At 49.6% G+C, this 15,261-nt stretch overlaps 1 protein-coding gene across 2 annotated transcripts in view; it reads left to right on the top strand.

The window, feature by feature from the left end:
* Emilin2 (elastin microfibril interfacer 2) overlaps window positions 1–13,003 on the top strand; it is a 45,933-nt gene extending 32,930 nt beyond the window's left edge. Inside the window, exons 5-8 of one of the 2 annotated variants that reach the window (XM_051190923.1) lie at window positions 8,892–9,230; window positions 9,990–10,022; window positions 10,525–10,653; window positions 12,108–13,003. In XM_051190923.1, the coding sequence (XP_051046880.1) occupies window positions 8,892–9,230; window positions 9,990–10,022; window positions 10,525–10,653; window positions 12,108–12,445 (839 nt within the window). In that variant the 3' untranslated portion in view covers window positions 12,446–13,003. Of the gene's footprint in view, window positions 1–8,888; window positions 9,231–9,989; window positions 10,023–10,524; window positions 10,654–12,107 lie in introns of both variants that reach the window. The other variant, XM_051190922.1, reaches the window with a different exon arrangement.
* The last annotated feature ends 2,258 nt before the right edge of the window (window positions 13,004–15,261 follow it).

Here is a 15,261-nt window from a genome sequence, read left to right as displayed (position 1 = left end):
CTGAGAGGGCTTGGAGTCACTTCTGCCACACTCATTCTGTTGGCCGCAGCCAGCCAGCCCTTGATGGGTGACACACTTGTCACATTGGGTGACAAGAAGTTCCAATGGTGAGTCACTTTTCCCAGCCAGAGGAGTGGCTGAGGACCTGTACTTAGACCATAACCTGGTGGCAGGTCAGGAATGTAAACTCCTGGGTGTTGCTACCCAGCCCGTTGTTTGCTCACAGATCACATTCTCGTGAGAGCACGGAGTGGGCTGAATTACCCAGCAGGCCACAGTTGGGTCTTTCCTGTATTCCATCAAGGCATGTGCTCTTGCCTGGGGCTTAGGAGGGATTTGTAAGAGTGTGTGCTGTGTGTGTCTGTGAGTGTGTGTTCTTATCTATTCATGTCTATGCATATGTATGACTATTCTAGGACTCTGGTGGGTACCCAACTTATGAAAGATGAGTAACTACATAAAATAATAATAATAATAATAATAATAATAATAATAACTATTATTATTTAGACAAAACTCAATCTTGAGATGCCCCCGCCTCTTGAGTACTGGGATTGCAGGCTAACCATTGTGGTGTTTTATTACTCTTGCCGTCAGTTTTCCTGACTCCTTACCTTTCAATTAATTAACTAATCGATTGATTCTGTTACGCGTATCCCAGGCTATCTGTGAATTCAGGCCATCATCCTGAGTTCTCAAGTCACATGTGTATATTGCCATACCTGATTCAGTAGTTTATTTAGTGGGTCTCTCCTAAGCCATGTTCTGTCTCAGCAACATGGATCTGACACTCTAGAGGCAAGAGTCTAGAGGAAAAGATAGAACAGCCATGCTAGTTAAGGTTCAGCCTTAGTTAGCAATCAGTACCTCGAGGAAAGCATAACAGGTATTGGGAGGCGAGAATTTGTTTCAGCTGCATGGTTAGGGAGGGCTGCACCATGAAGGTGACATTTGAGATATAAATAGAATGGGGACATACAACCTGGAGCAATCTGCAGGAAAATGGTCCAGGTAGAGTGAATATGTTGATTCTGGGTTGCTCTGGGACAGGGATGGATTTGTTCTTTTGAAAAACTAAGTTTGGTCAAGGGTATCAGCAAGGCAGAAAGTGAGAGGCCGCATGGTAAACGAGGGGGTATCTTGTTATGCTGGTTCTATAGCTACGATTAGGGACCTTGACTTGAAAAGTACGAGGATAGATAAACAACTGGGGGGTCTTGGCTCTCTCCCAGGCTGTCTTCTGTACCAGGTTATATCTGTACTGAAGCTCCGTCTGTGGCTTTGGGTAGGTTGTCTGCACCCTGAGCACTTACCTCCTTTCTTTATCCATGATGCTTTATGAGTAGCAGGGATGATTATGCAGCACTTGATTGGTGAACACGTTCTCCACCCGCCTCCCAGGCACTCTCAACACAGTGTGTGTAGAATCTCTTCCTGGCCGAGCTTGTCTCTCCTTTCCACCCCACAACGTGCCCCCCCCCCGCCCATACCCCCTGCCATCCCAGAGGAGAGTGGAACCTGGAGCCACAGAGAGCCCTGGGGTGATTCTCTTTCCCTTCTTTTCTAAGTGAGGGCCCAAATGGAGAGTGCAGAGCTCAGAAATCTCCCTGGCAGAACCAGCAACTGCACATCCTAAGACCCTTGTTGACTGCAGGCTTCTTCCTTCTGAACACACTGGGAGTTTTTAAGCCCTTTGTTCTCAGGTTGGGGTGTAGTCCTGGATCCCATGTTCCAGGCTCTCATTTTCCCACACGAGTGGCACTGCTGGCCCTTCAAGCCACCTTTCAGACACCCTGTCTTCTTTTCCACAGCCATTCATTTCATCCTCCTCAAGCTGTGGACGGCCAGCTGCATCCCCCCCCCCCTTGAGCAGGAGCATGCTTGGTGTCCAGTCTGCATCTGAGTCTGCCTTCCTGCCTAGGGCCAAGGATAACCTAGTCTATAACAGGGATGCCAACAGACACTGGGTTTGCAGCATCGTCCAGCCTCTTGCTGAGGATGAATCTTAATGAAACCAGCACTTCCCCTGTAACTTGTGAGAAGGGGGCGGTGCTGCTGTGGACAGGGAAGTCTCTTGTCCTGTTCCTCTCTTGTCATGCTTCCAAGAAGGGACAGCCCTGCCTAGATACAACCCCAGACAGCCTTTCAGCCTCCTGTGTTGAGAACACGTGGGCTTGCTTCTCCTTTTGTGGCTCCCGGTCTCGACGCCAGGGGATCCCTCCTCTTGGAATTCTGTTAGGCCACAGGCTTAAGGATCCTATTCTTTATCGAGTTCCCTGTGGGTAAGCTGTAACAATGGAAAAGCTCAGCCTGTTGAAATACTGAACCATAAAGTCTGGCTGGGGCTGGCAGCCTGCCAATAGTATCCTGATGGCTTTTGCCATGGGCTTGAAATCCACTGAGTTTGGGGGCCCAAGGTACAGTGACGGACTATGGACTATCAGAAGTCTGTGAACTCACATAATAAATGAATATGTATGTTGGCCAGTCAAAACTCACAGGCCATTCTTCCCTGGGGGCATCTGGTTGCTGTAAATAGCAGCTTTTATTCATCAAAAATTTGAATTTTGGATCTGGAGAGAAGGCTCAGCAATTAGAAGCATGCACAGCTTTTCCAGAGGACTGAGTTCAGTTCCAAGACCTTGCATTGGGGAGGAACTACTAGCCTCTTATGACTCCAGTTCCAAGGGGGATCCCACACCTCTGGCCTTCTCAGAGACCTCTATTCACAATCATGTGTGCTTGCATGCACGCGCGTGTGTGCTGGCATGTATGCACGCACACACACACACACTTTAAACAGTAATAATGTGAAAATACAAAATTCTGAATTTGAACAGAGGTGTTATGGACATGGCCACGTGTGTGAGCCCTGTGTGACTTCTGAAGATACAGCTCACACATGAGATCTCCCATTCAGAAGAGGCGAAGTGAGCACTGAGAATCGGCTGTTAAAATGAAAAGCCACTTCCAGATGGGCTCCAGAAGCAGAAGGAAGGTCACATCACGCGGTGGCAGGGCACATGGAGATGCAATCACACAGGGCAAGGGTGCCCAGAATAGGGACGGCACAGATAAACTCTCAACGTTGACAGCAGAACACTAAAACAGAGTCAGCTGTGTGAGGGAGTCCACTTACAGGCTCTGCTGCCTTACAGCATTTTGCTATTTTATTTTTAACTCTTTGCAGGGCTGAGGACAGAACCTGCTAGTGTCAGTCAGCAACGTGTCTCCCTTCATAGCTTACTCATATAAGTATCAGAATTAACTGTGAATTTATCCTTTACAAACTCCCAGTGAGGCTGGCTCTACCCCCGCTCCACTCCTCCGCCGTGGGATAGAGTGCTGTAACAGAAAGGGCTTCGCATCTGATGTCACCATAGACAGTAACACATAGTACAGCTGTTGATGTCACTGCAGACGGTAACACATGATAAAGCTGTTGATGTCAGCGCAGACAGTAGCACGTGACACAGCTGTTCTGGATTAGCTCTTGTACCTATTTTGCCCTCCTGTGGGTTCCAGTGTCTTCACTTGAGTCTCCTCTCCCCTGGAGTGGCCACAGGGTCTCGGTTCTCTTGGAGGTCCCTAGTGTCTCTGTGATATAACTCAGAATCTCCTTCCATTCTAACCCAACCCCCAAAGCGAGTAGTGTGGTCAGAGCTAGGCCTTCTTCCTACTGGGTGCATTTCCCTCCCAAGAACATTTCAGATGGCGTGATGATTGCCTGTGAGGTCTGAGGGGGGATTTCACACACCCACCAGCCGCCGCCACCTGTCTTGCTGTCTGTCTTTCTGTCGCTGCAGGTCTGTTTCTGACCTTCCTGCAAGGAGGTCAGTAACTGGGCCCTTGTGCTTCGGAGCTCTGGAGCCTACGTTTCTGAGCTAAAGCAACGTTTATTCTGCTTCAGGCTGTAATGGTGTAGAGGCTTTCCCCCAGGACTCACACCCTATTGTTTGGGGAGCATCTCATGTTCATCACTTAGCATTCTGCAGTGTCATAGTTTGATGGATTACACTTTATTTTTAAAATTTAATTATTAAAACGGGGGAGGGGGGAGGAGAGGACACACGTGCCATTGCAGGCATGTGGAGGTCAGAGGGCAGCTTTTAGGAGTGGGTTCTTTATATTCCCATTGTGTCTCCCACACTGTATGCTCCAGCTTCCAGGAAATTGTGTCTCTGCCTCTTATTCTGCTGTGGAAGTTCTGGGATGCTATGGTATCTCTCTTTTAAACTGTAGTTTCCATGGATGGAACACAGGTTGTCATGCTAATGCAGCAAGCACTTTTACTCACTGAGCCATCCTACTTGCCCCCCCCCCCATTTTAAAGACAGTCTCTTGCTTTGTACTTCTTACTGGCCAGGTACTTCCAAGCCTTGAGTCACTGCAATCCTCCTGCCTCAAACTTCCAAGTGCTTTGAGTATAGGGTATACACAGTACATCTAGAGTTTTTTTTAAATTCCTGAAACAGTTTCTCTGTGGCTTTGGAGCTGTCCTGGAACTAGCTCTTGTAGACCAGGCTGGCCTCAAACTCAGAGATCTGCCTGCCTCTGCCTCCAGAGTGCTGGGGTTAAAGGCATGCACCATAGATGGTGAGTTTTTTTAAAGTATAAAATCTCAACGAATAGATTGTTCAGCTTCAGCACATGGCTGGAAGGAACATCCTCTGTCAGGCAGGTATACCCTATGACCCACAGGCCATACATGGTTGGTTAAAAATAGCTACAAATGTGGCTCAACACATACCATAAACTTAAAACAGGATTTTTATGTGTGCGATTTTTGTATGTGGTGTACAATATGTGTATGGAGGTCAGAGGTCAATCTTGGTGTCTTCCTCAATCACTTTCTACCTTTTTTTTTTTTAAGGAAATGTACACATATACATACCATACGTGTGTGTGTGTGTGTGTGTGTGTGTGTGTGTGTGTGTGTGGAGTATATGCATCAGGTTTTTGGGGCTGGAGTTACAAACAGTTGTGAGCCTCCTAACATAGGTGCTGGGAACTGAATTCCTGCCCTCTTAACCACCAAGGCATCTCTCTGTCCTTCTACCTTATTTATTTATTCATTTTGAGACAGAGCCTCCTACTGAGCCCGGCACTCAGTTTCTCAACTTTCCAACAAGCTGCAGGGATCGGACTGTCTCTGCTTCTCAGAGCACGGGGGTTACCTCAAGTCCCTGCGCCTAGCTCTTCTGCATGGGTGGGTGCTAGGGTCTGAACTCAGTCCTCATGCTTGCATGGCAGGTGCTTTACTGAATGAGTAATCTCCCCAGGTAGTGCCCCCCCCTTCAGTTCTTGGGCAAATGGCTGGCTACACCTGCTGGACACAGGGAAACCAGATATTTGCATTTGTCTTCTGATGGGGTTGCACTTGACATTCGTGCAGTGTGCTGGAGTCAGCACCTGTCTGATGGGTGTTGCAATCTGCCTGGATGATCAGAGGGGGCGCTGCAGAGTTAGACCTGGAAGGCAGACCATAGCGGTAACAGTGAGGGTTACCTTCTCAAATCCTCTCTATGACTACTCGTCAGCCAGGTGCATCGCTGACAACCTGTCTCTGCCTGCTCAGCCCCCCCCCCCAGGACATCGAGGCAGCAGATAAAAACTAGAGTCCTGTAGATGGATGGTGTCGGCTCAGCTGAAGACAGCACCATAGCTCTCTAAGTCTTGTCCTACTGCAGCGGACACTGACTTCTAATCAGTACTCCCTTCCCCCCTCCGATTTGAGACAGTCTCCAGTCTCACTCTATCCCTGGCTGGCCTCAAACTCACACCAGTCCTCCTGCCTCAGCTTCTTCAGTGTTGAGATTATAGCCACGAGCCACCACACAAAACTTGGAAGACGGTGGGGTCACCCAGGGAGTGAACCCTCCTCTCCGATCCTCCTGTTGGCAGCGAGGCCTGGGGGTTGAGTTCTCACACTTACTCAACCCTGGCTCTGGGGAGGAATCACTTCCTGAATGAGGAATGTGTGCATTCACATGAGTCCCCTCTCTAGACTGGAGTGCTGCTCGGCCGTTGCTAGGATTTGGTAATAAGTATGTGGACACACCCTGTGACACTGGGTGGAGCCCGAGCCAGGTCAGAACCAGCTTTTTCACTGATCTCCCTAAGCTGCGGTGGCAGTTTCCCAGCATGCACCTCTGCTCACCCCTAGAGCCCTGAGTTCCCCAAGATGGATTGGAGGCTCTTTGCTCAGACATTTAGTTCCTGCTTTCAGTGTGAGTCTGGTGTTGAGAGACCCATGTTAAAAAGCCACCATGGTCCTGTGTGCTCAAACTGCTCAAGTAGGACCCTAGAAAAGCAGTGATTTGGGGATAGAACCAGGGTAACTATCATACTTAGAATCTCTGTCGCCGTTTCATGTGATAGGTCCTATACCAAGTCCCGAGGACAAGAGAAAATGAAGCCATAGACACATTCAAAAGGTGTCATGTTGCTTCTTGCTTCAGAAGCAAGATTGCTCCAGCCCTCCCCCCCCCCCGCAGATCTTCAGGGTTTCACAGAGGGGGGTAGACTGCAGGGAGGCTCAGGAGAGAGCTTGGCATTGGTGATGGGGGCAGGATTCAGCAGTGGAAAACAGTGGATTTTTAATTAGTGTATATGAATTGTACAAAACATTTCGTGACTTTTTCACTACTGCACAGTGCACTTGAACCTTTCTCTCCCCTCACCTTTCTCTGTTGATTTAAGAGTTTTGTTCGCATACATGTTCATGTGTGTGTAGGTGGTCAAATGTCTGTCATTTCTACCTTCCTTAAAAAGACTTTTTGTATGAGTTTTGCCTACATGTATGTCAATGTACCATATATATGTACACACACACAGCCAAATATGTATATATACATGTACAGGCAGAGCCAAATACACCACAGCCCAAGTGGGTGTCAAATCCCCTGGGACTAATTTATTTATAGTTGTGAGCTGCCATGTGGATACTTAAGAGTTGGACATGGGTCTTCGTCTATAAGAGCAGCCAGTGCTTTTAAATGCTGAACCATCTCTCTAACCCCAAGATTTTTATGTGGATGGCTGTTTACCTACATGTATGTACATGGATCACAAGATTGCCTATGAAGCTGGCTTTTTACATGGGTGCTAAGTACTTTACCCACAGAGCCATCTCTCTAGGACTCTGTGCCTTTAAGAAATCCACCTCCTTCACTTCTTACCCTTCTTCCAAAAAATGGTCCTCTTTGGCTTTCACATCCTATTTATTTACTTTTTTTTTGAGGCAGAGTCTAAGTGATTGATTCAGATCTGTAGACCAGACTGGCTGTTCTCGAACTCAAGGAGATCCTCCTGCCTCTTGAGTGCTGGGATTTCCCACCACAATTGGCTTATGACCTTTTAGAAAAGTCCTTATTCACAAGAGGTTTGGGAGAAGGCTCAGAATTCCAGGCAACTCACATAAATGCCAGGTAGGCGTGGAGGCCTGCCTGTAATTCTAGCCTCACAAGGCAGAGAGACAGGGCATCCCCAGGGCAAGCTGGCTAGAAAAACTAGCCTTATCAATGAGCTCTAGCTTTGATTGAGAGCCCTGCCCCAGTGAATAATGGGGAGCCATAAGGGAGGTCCGCATAGCAATGACATTAACCTTTGGCTTCTACCTCTACACATGTGCACTGCACACATACAAAACATGCGTACATGCACATATGGGCAAAATGAAAGTAGATTTCAGATATGTGAGGACACATGCTATTTTTCTCAACTTTCAACAGCCCTCAGTACAACTTTCTCTGTTACAAAATATATCCAAAATTTTTGGATATATTAGCAAGCTTTCCCTGTGAACTTTTTCTGCTTCCCGTCTGTGACTTCCCTCCCCATGGTCCTCACCTTCAACCGTTGACCTGTGCAAGACCCTCAATTCTTTCACGGTTTCCTCCCATGTGTCTCTGGACCACATGCTCCTGTTGCTTTTGAAGAAAGGATGCTTGTATTTTTTTCTGAGAGGTTTCAGCTGTGCTGGCTGGTCTAGGACTTGTAATCCTCCTGCCTCAGCCTCCTGCATGATGCCACAGTCATAGCATCACGTTTATTGCCTGCGTCTATCTGCAGTGGGAATTTCCACTGAGGTGGTGATTTTCTCAAATCATTTTTTTTTTTTTGAGCTTATTATTCTCTCATGAACACTGGCCAGGCAAGGCTGAGCAATAACTTTTGGGGGTGCTCTGGCCACTGTTCTTGGGTGGAGGATCAACATGTATTTGACCTACAGTATCTGTCACTGTAACTGTCCAGCTACAGCTGGGCACAGCAGGCACCAGACTAACAAAGGAGGTGGGTTGTCTTTGCTTGCACAAGTTGTACGTTTTCAGTTGTTTTGTGAGCACGTAGCAAGGACTTGTTGGAATGCCAGTTCCTGGAAATGTATTCAGACAAAGGAAGGGGCTGGTGGTTCTGGGCTGAGCCATTGCGGTGGCCACCAGAGACACATGAAGCAGGAGGTTCCCCTCTTGGGAAGTCCCTCCACGGGTGATGCCCTTCAGGAACCAGCAGTGAGACCACCAGCCTGACACGGAGGCTGGCCAATGGCATTAGACCCCGATGGTAGACGTGTCTGGGATGTGAGCGTGCAGAGAAAGGGTATGGGGAGCAGGAGCTGGGATCGCGGTTTTGGAGGGTGACGATCTGCACTGAGGGCCCAGCTGTCTCCCCAGCTCTCCCTGGCTGATCAGAGGCAGTGTGGTTGCAGTTTCTTCAGAAGACACCAGGCAAGCAGTCTGAAGCTGTGGTATTCTTTGCATCCTGTTGGGGTCAATGCCTCAGCTACGCAGGCACAGCTGTTTGTTGGTAATCAAGAGCTGTGCCATAGAGCCTCACGCTGGGACCCTGGAGACATGTTAACCCTGTCTTTCTTTTTCACTGCTTAGCAGAAGAACCTTCTGAAACATCTGAACCCACCAGACCTTCAGAAGAGGCCCCCACTGAGCCACCCAACCTGACCCCACTGCCAGAGGACCCTGCCAGACCACCACAGACAGGCCAGTGGCCAGTATTGCCCCAGAGGCCCCTGCAGCCACCCCCTTTACCTGCCTGGCCTGGCCGCTCAGGGTTGCCCTTCCTGCCTGGCTCTAGTGGGGTCATCATGGAGACTGGAGAAGCTGGGCCTCCAGGCAGGATGGGCATGTCCGGGAGGGGCCTGCCCCAGGGAGTGGATGGACAGATGGGGCAGGGGGCCATCCCCAGCTCAGAAGGCTATGCAGGTGCACCTGGTAAGTCCACCCTTCAGAAGGCACAGGATGGCAGGCTGTTCTAGCCTATGCCTGCTGGTGTGTGTGTGTGTGCGTGCGTGCGTGCTGTGGGTGTATAGCTCTACCTTTAGGGGACAAAGTTCAGAAAGGTAGCTTTCAAGGGCACGAGTTTGGGTAAACTATTTTTTTCCTGATCTGACATGTGGCTATTAAGAACACCTCAGGACAGCAAAAGAAATAAAAATGTAATTGCCCTGGCCAGGAGTGAGAGAAATGATCAGACATAACCAGAGTTGGGACTAAAGCCATCTCTATCTGTGGGCATTCCAGCAGCAGCAGCCACTATTGGTGGGTTTTGTTTCCTGTGTGTCTTGGGACATGGCCGTAAACAAATACACCTGCCGGGGACAACACACACAGTGCCTTTCGAAACAGATTAGGTTGCACAACCTGCAACAGCACCCAGCCATTGGCAGTCTGGGGAGGAGAGACTCGTGACCTTAGCCACCAGGCCTGTGGCCATCACGAGTCCATCTTGTGTGTTCATTTGTGCTTATGTCCTCTGGGAGTCTGCACATGTCTAACACTGGAGTCTCCTTGCCCGACCGACTGCTGTACTCTAAGTGCAGGGCGGCAGGTGAAGAAACCCACTCCAAACTTGTGTTCTTGCTGTTTCTTTAGTGGTAGAGATCCACTTTGAGCATTTCTGGTGAAGGCTGAAAGAGTTCTGTAAACCCCTGTTCAGGACTTGACATCCCACTGTTTTTTTTTTTTTTTCAGGCTACCCCAAGTCACATCCTGTAGCCACCTCAGGTATGTCTACTCAGCTTCCTGGACAGAATCGTACGTCTGGGCGGTCTCTCATCCTGCACTTCCTGCCTCTATCCCCTGGGCTGCTGGCATAGGTAGAGCCTGGAGCCAGGCCCTTCCACACCCAACAGCCCTGAGGTCCTGGCCTCTATGCACTGGAGCCCTAGAGGGGCTCAAAGGCAGGACTTTTTCCTCCCACACTGTCTCCAAGGGGAGCACTTGGGTGGGCTGGGCTCTGTGTGGTCCTGATGAGCTTCCTGGAGTCCAGGTTTTATTGAATCACAAGCAGAAGCTCCCTAGATGGTTCTCACCTACACACATATACAACTGCGTTCCTTCTTACACACATACTCAGTTCAGTCCCCTTGGGGGCTTTCATACGGCATGCCCGCGTGTCTCACAGCTGGTCTGATGGGCTCAGAGGCTCTGGACCTTCGGCAGGAGGTGTAGCGCACACCCAAGTCTACATCAATTTTCCATGTACTCTTGCCTCTCTCTGCCCTAGGGGTACCACTGCCTGCCCTGGTGTCCTTTTCAGTCGGTCTCACCCAGAAGCCTTTTCCCAAAGATGGAGGTGTCGTCCTCTTTAACAAGGTGCTGGTAAATGATGGGGATGTCTACAACCCCAAAACTGGTGAGTGAAGTGGGATTCTGTCCTGCCCCACCCAAGTGCAGGGCCCCAACCCCGCCCCTCCCACCTTGTGTTGGTTCTCTGAAGCTGGAGAGGACCATGAGCTGCTTTGTCACACTGCCTCATCACACACTGGCCACGAAGCACGATTTATCTGTGAATCGTCAGGCAGGGACTCCTTCAGAATCTTGTGTTTGTGATGTGAGCCAAAAAAGGGGCTCACACACCGAAAGAATTGAACTGTGGACTTTGGAGCTTGTCTGCAGCACCATGCCTGTTTCCAGGGAACCCTGTGAGAGCAGGGTGGTGGAACTTGCTACAAGCTGTGGCAACATGGCCTTCTTCCCCTTCTTATAGCTTGCACTGCGTCTTTCCTGACAGCCAGGCATGGGGCGTCCCTACCCCTTAAAAGCAACAATTCTCTCGGAGGCCGTCACTGGCTGCCCAGGATGATTTCGTGTGGACCATGGGGCGCTGTCTCCTTGCCTGTAGCAGTTACTGTTTATGTAGACAGGGTCTTCATTATTTTCCTGGTAATTTTTAGCCACTCTCTCCACAATTCCCTGCCTGGTTTCCATCTGGCTATAAGACACACACACTGGTTCTGAAATGTCAGTTGCATCAAAGTCACTGGCAGACCTCAGAGAGACTGTTTGGAGCGAAGCTTAACACCTTTTCTAATCTATGCTTAGCAGTTCTGTGCCAGAGCTGGGGGTTTTGATTGGGATCGAGGGGGCTGGTGTGGGGACTCTCATAGGCTGGTGTCACAAGCAGGCAGTCACCCTTTTTGTCATTCCTAGCACTGGTCTCGTCCTCAGGTCAAGCAAGTTCCAGGAGATGTTGAGCTAGGCTTGCCCGCATCAGACAGGCAGATAAAAGCTTGGCCCGGTACACTGGGGCCTGAACTGTCCTCAGAGTCAGGCACCCCCTGAAAGGGTATACGAGTTATAAACAGGACATGATTTAAATAGTTAGCATGGAAGGGGGCAGGGGGTCTCAAGCATACTTGAAGACTAGGCTCTTAGTATTAATGGCCTAGTACCCTCCCTTCCTGGGATGGAGGCACTTGGTTGGTGGAGAGCAGGGCCTCTGGGCACAGTAGACATTATCTATATCCAAGAGGCTGAATCTTCCAGATGAGAGCTAGCATGGCCTCCTTGGGCTGGGCAAGCTTTGTTTTCAACAGCTGTCTCAGGACACCCAGGGTTTAGGAGGTGAGAAGCATCATGTTACTCCAAGTCCTGGGGTTACTGAGCTCTAATCTTTTGGATGTTACAAGGCTAAGGCAGTGGGCTATGAAATGAGGAACGCATCAGTATGAGAGAAGTGGTGTAGCAGCTCATCTTCACACTGAAAACAAGAGGTTCTTTGAGATCTGTAACAGGGTAGGTGGGGCCTTGTGTGGCACGGGTCTTGAGGGCACCACAGCGCTCACCGGTCTGCCTCGCTCTTCCTAGGAGTCTTTACTGCACCTTATGATGGGCGCTACTTGATCACAGCCACCCTCACCCCGGAGAGAGATACCTATGTGGAAGCAGTCCTGTCCGTTGCCAACGCCAGCGTTGCCCAGCTGCACACAGCTGGATACAGGAGAGAGTCCCTGGAATATCATCGTCCTCCTGGGGCTGTGCACACCTGTGGGGGCCCGGGCGTCTTCCACCTCATCGTGCACTTGAAGGCAGGAGATGGAGTCAATGTGGTGGTGACTGGGGGCAGGTTGGCTCACACAGACTTTGACGAAATGTACTCCACCTTTAGTGGTGTTTTCCTGTATCCTTTCCTTTCCCACCTTTAGGGAAGTCTGGAGGGGAAGGTTGTAAAAACTCTTAAGGCTTTAATATATACATTTTATGTAACTGGAACACTGGTCTAGTTTGCTACACACACTCCACCTGTCCGCAGGATAAAGCTCTTACCTCACTGTAGACTGCTACCCCTTTAGGAGTTTCCAGATAGTCTTGGAAGGGACACACTGTTAATGTGGCCTCCCTTTTTCTGGAACTCTAACTGGGCAACCAGAAGATTTAGTAAATCCCTTTGGCTAGAAGCTGGCTTCTCCTGGGCTGGGCCTATGTGGTGCTACCTGTGGATGCTCCCTGACTGGGCTGGGCCTGTAGCTGGCCTTCACCAGAGAACACTGGAGCAGATGATTCTCTTTAAATGCTAAAATGCTGATGTGGCCTGGACCCAGAGTTTAATCTGGGCTGTCCCACACTTGGCTTGCAGTTACTGTCTGGGCCCTGCTACAAAAGGGGGATGTAACAGACATTATTTATGAAGCTCATTGGGCTCCTTAATGACATGTACAATATAAGTGCAAAGACAGGGAGCATCAATAAAGATGTCAAAATCACTTTATGTTCCTCTTCTGTATCTGATACCACCATATGGATTGGGAAAAAAAAGAAGCAACCTAGATAGACAACTGCTACCTGTCAGCTTCCAGGCTGTACACATTTGTGTTTGATTCTGCCTGGTAAACACAGACCAGATGTCCTTAAAGGTCGGCCGGGGCTTACCATGGTTCCCTCTGCTGAAGAGGAGCTGTTAGGGGAAGTGATCTGATTACAGGCTAATGAGACTCCTCGCTCACTGCTCCACTCAGCTCACTACCCACCCTGGTTCCTAAGCAACAAGAGGCCCAATATGAATGGGAAGGCCGACTGGAGGCTGAGATCATCTGAGAGGACAGGCGTATTAGTCTCTAGGAGCTCTAGCACAATGATCCTCTCCCAGGAGCTCCACAAAGCTCTAGGCACAGTTGGGGAGTTTAGCTCGGTGGCTTTTGCTAACCAGGTTTGGGAAAAGCCTGTTGGTCAGCCAGCACCCATAGGGAAAGGCAACTCGCCCAGATCCAGGCAGGGAAACCGGAGTTGCCATAGCCTTGTCTTCTTAACCCAGTTGGCAGAAGAGGCTGATGCTATGAAAACACCTTGGGTTTTAAGAGACGCTGGAAAGCACATTTTACAGTTCTCGCTGTTTCTACAGCTGGGGAGTTGGCTACCAAGGCTACCAGAGTATCCTGGCCTGTCCTAGCAATGACTCATGGAAAAATCCAAAGCAGCGGTGTGTTTAGGGAAACCCAGCTGGCACGCATGCGTGCGTCTGCACTTTCTCCTCACACTTTTCTTTGAAGACCCTATCCACTGCCAAACTGGCCAAGTAAGTGCTCAGTGGCGGGAAGGCAGGGATCTGACAGGAGACAAACGGCCACTGCATTCCCCACTCCGACACAGGTCTCTAGAGCACCACACAGAACTCACCCCTCCAAGTGTGTGTGACTTGACTCCATTGCTGGCAAAGATGCACTTACTTCTCTCTGTCCAACAGGCAAAGCAGAATGAGCCCATGCTTGCTACAGGACAAAAGGGGATGAAAACTGGGTGGTAGCCCATGCAGGAGACAGGGTTAAAAGGAAGAGTCTTTTTTTAAGATAGAAAATGAGGTCATGCAGGACTTGTCTGGGGGAGGAGAGTTTGGAGCAGCCCCCTAAGTCACCACACCCCACAAGTCATGTGCCCATGAGTCAGAGGTATAGAGTGAATTTAAGTACTTACTCAGACTTAAGGCTTCGATGAACTATAAAAAAGTTTGAGACAGGGTCTTGTTGTGTCGTCCCAAGCAGGGATAACTGGCAGACACCACAGGGTACATATGCCGTCTTCAGGATACAACTGGCGAAGTCAGTCAGGGAGCTGTCGGTTACTGGAATACCGGCAGCACTTCTGAAGGACTGGGGCATTTTGCCCAACATGTACCACCACCAAATAGGGCTGTTTGACTGACTAAAAACTACAACTAGATGGAACCTCCGAGGAAGAGTGCAAATCTGCTCAAGGTTTTTTTTTTTGTTTTTTTTTTTTTTAAGGATTACTTATTATGTATATATACAGTGTTCTGCCTGTAGTCCACAAGAGGGCACCAGATCTCATTACAGACGGTTGTGAGCCACCATGTGGTTGCTGAGAATTGAACTCAGGACCTCTGGAAGAGCACAACCAGCACTCTTAACCTCTGAGCCGTCTCTCGGGCCCCTCAAGGTGTCTTTTAGGTCATTTCCAGATTAGCATGTGGCCAGCACTGTTCTTGCGTCCCACACATGTGCAGCATCAAAGGGAAGCAGACACCGCAAGTCCAGGCCCCTGTCGCTTGCCAAAGAGACACCCGTGTTTCCTTTACGCCATCCTACGAGGGAAAGGAAGGACACATGCTGCAGGCTGCAGGGGTTTGGACTGCACAGAAGGACGGACGAGCTGGGTCCTCTGGGCCCATGAATGGACACCCGTTCTCACAGCACCCCAGAATGTTCTAAGGAACACCTCCTCCTACTCAGACTATTCCTTCCTAGGCCAAAGCACACCACCCAGACGCCAGTGGTTTCCGTCACCCAGCCTCTCATCACAGAAAAGCAGCATCAAACAAAACATTTGCGTCAAAGAATCTGTGCTCCAACAGGTGTAGTGCCCACTGCCCAGTGACCTGACAGGATGGAGGACATTAACGCCTGTTATCACCTGTGTGATGTGGGGTTGTGATCACAGACCATGTCCACTCCGCTATCCGATGGAAACATCAGGACTGTAACCTGCCACGTACCTTAGGAAGGGCTTA

Source organism: Phodopus roborovskii, unplaced genomic scaffold, assembly GCF_943737965.1.
Source record: "Phodopus roborovskii unplaced genomic scaffold, PHOROB, whole genome shotgun sequence".
NCBI lineage: Eukaryota > Metazoa > Chordata > Mammalia > Rodentia > Cricetidae > Phodopus > Phodopus roborovskii.
This window is presented reverse-complemented; position numbering and strand designations above follow the sequence as displayed.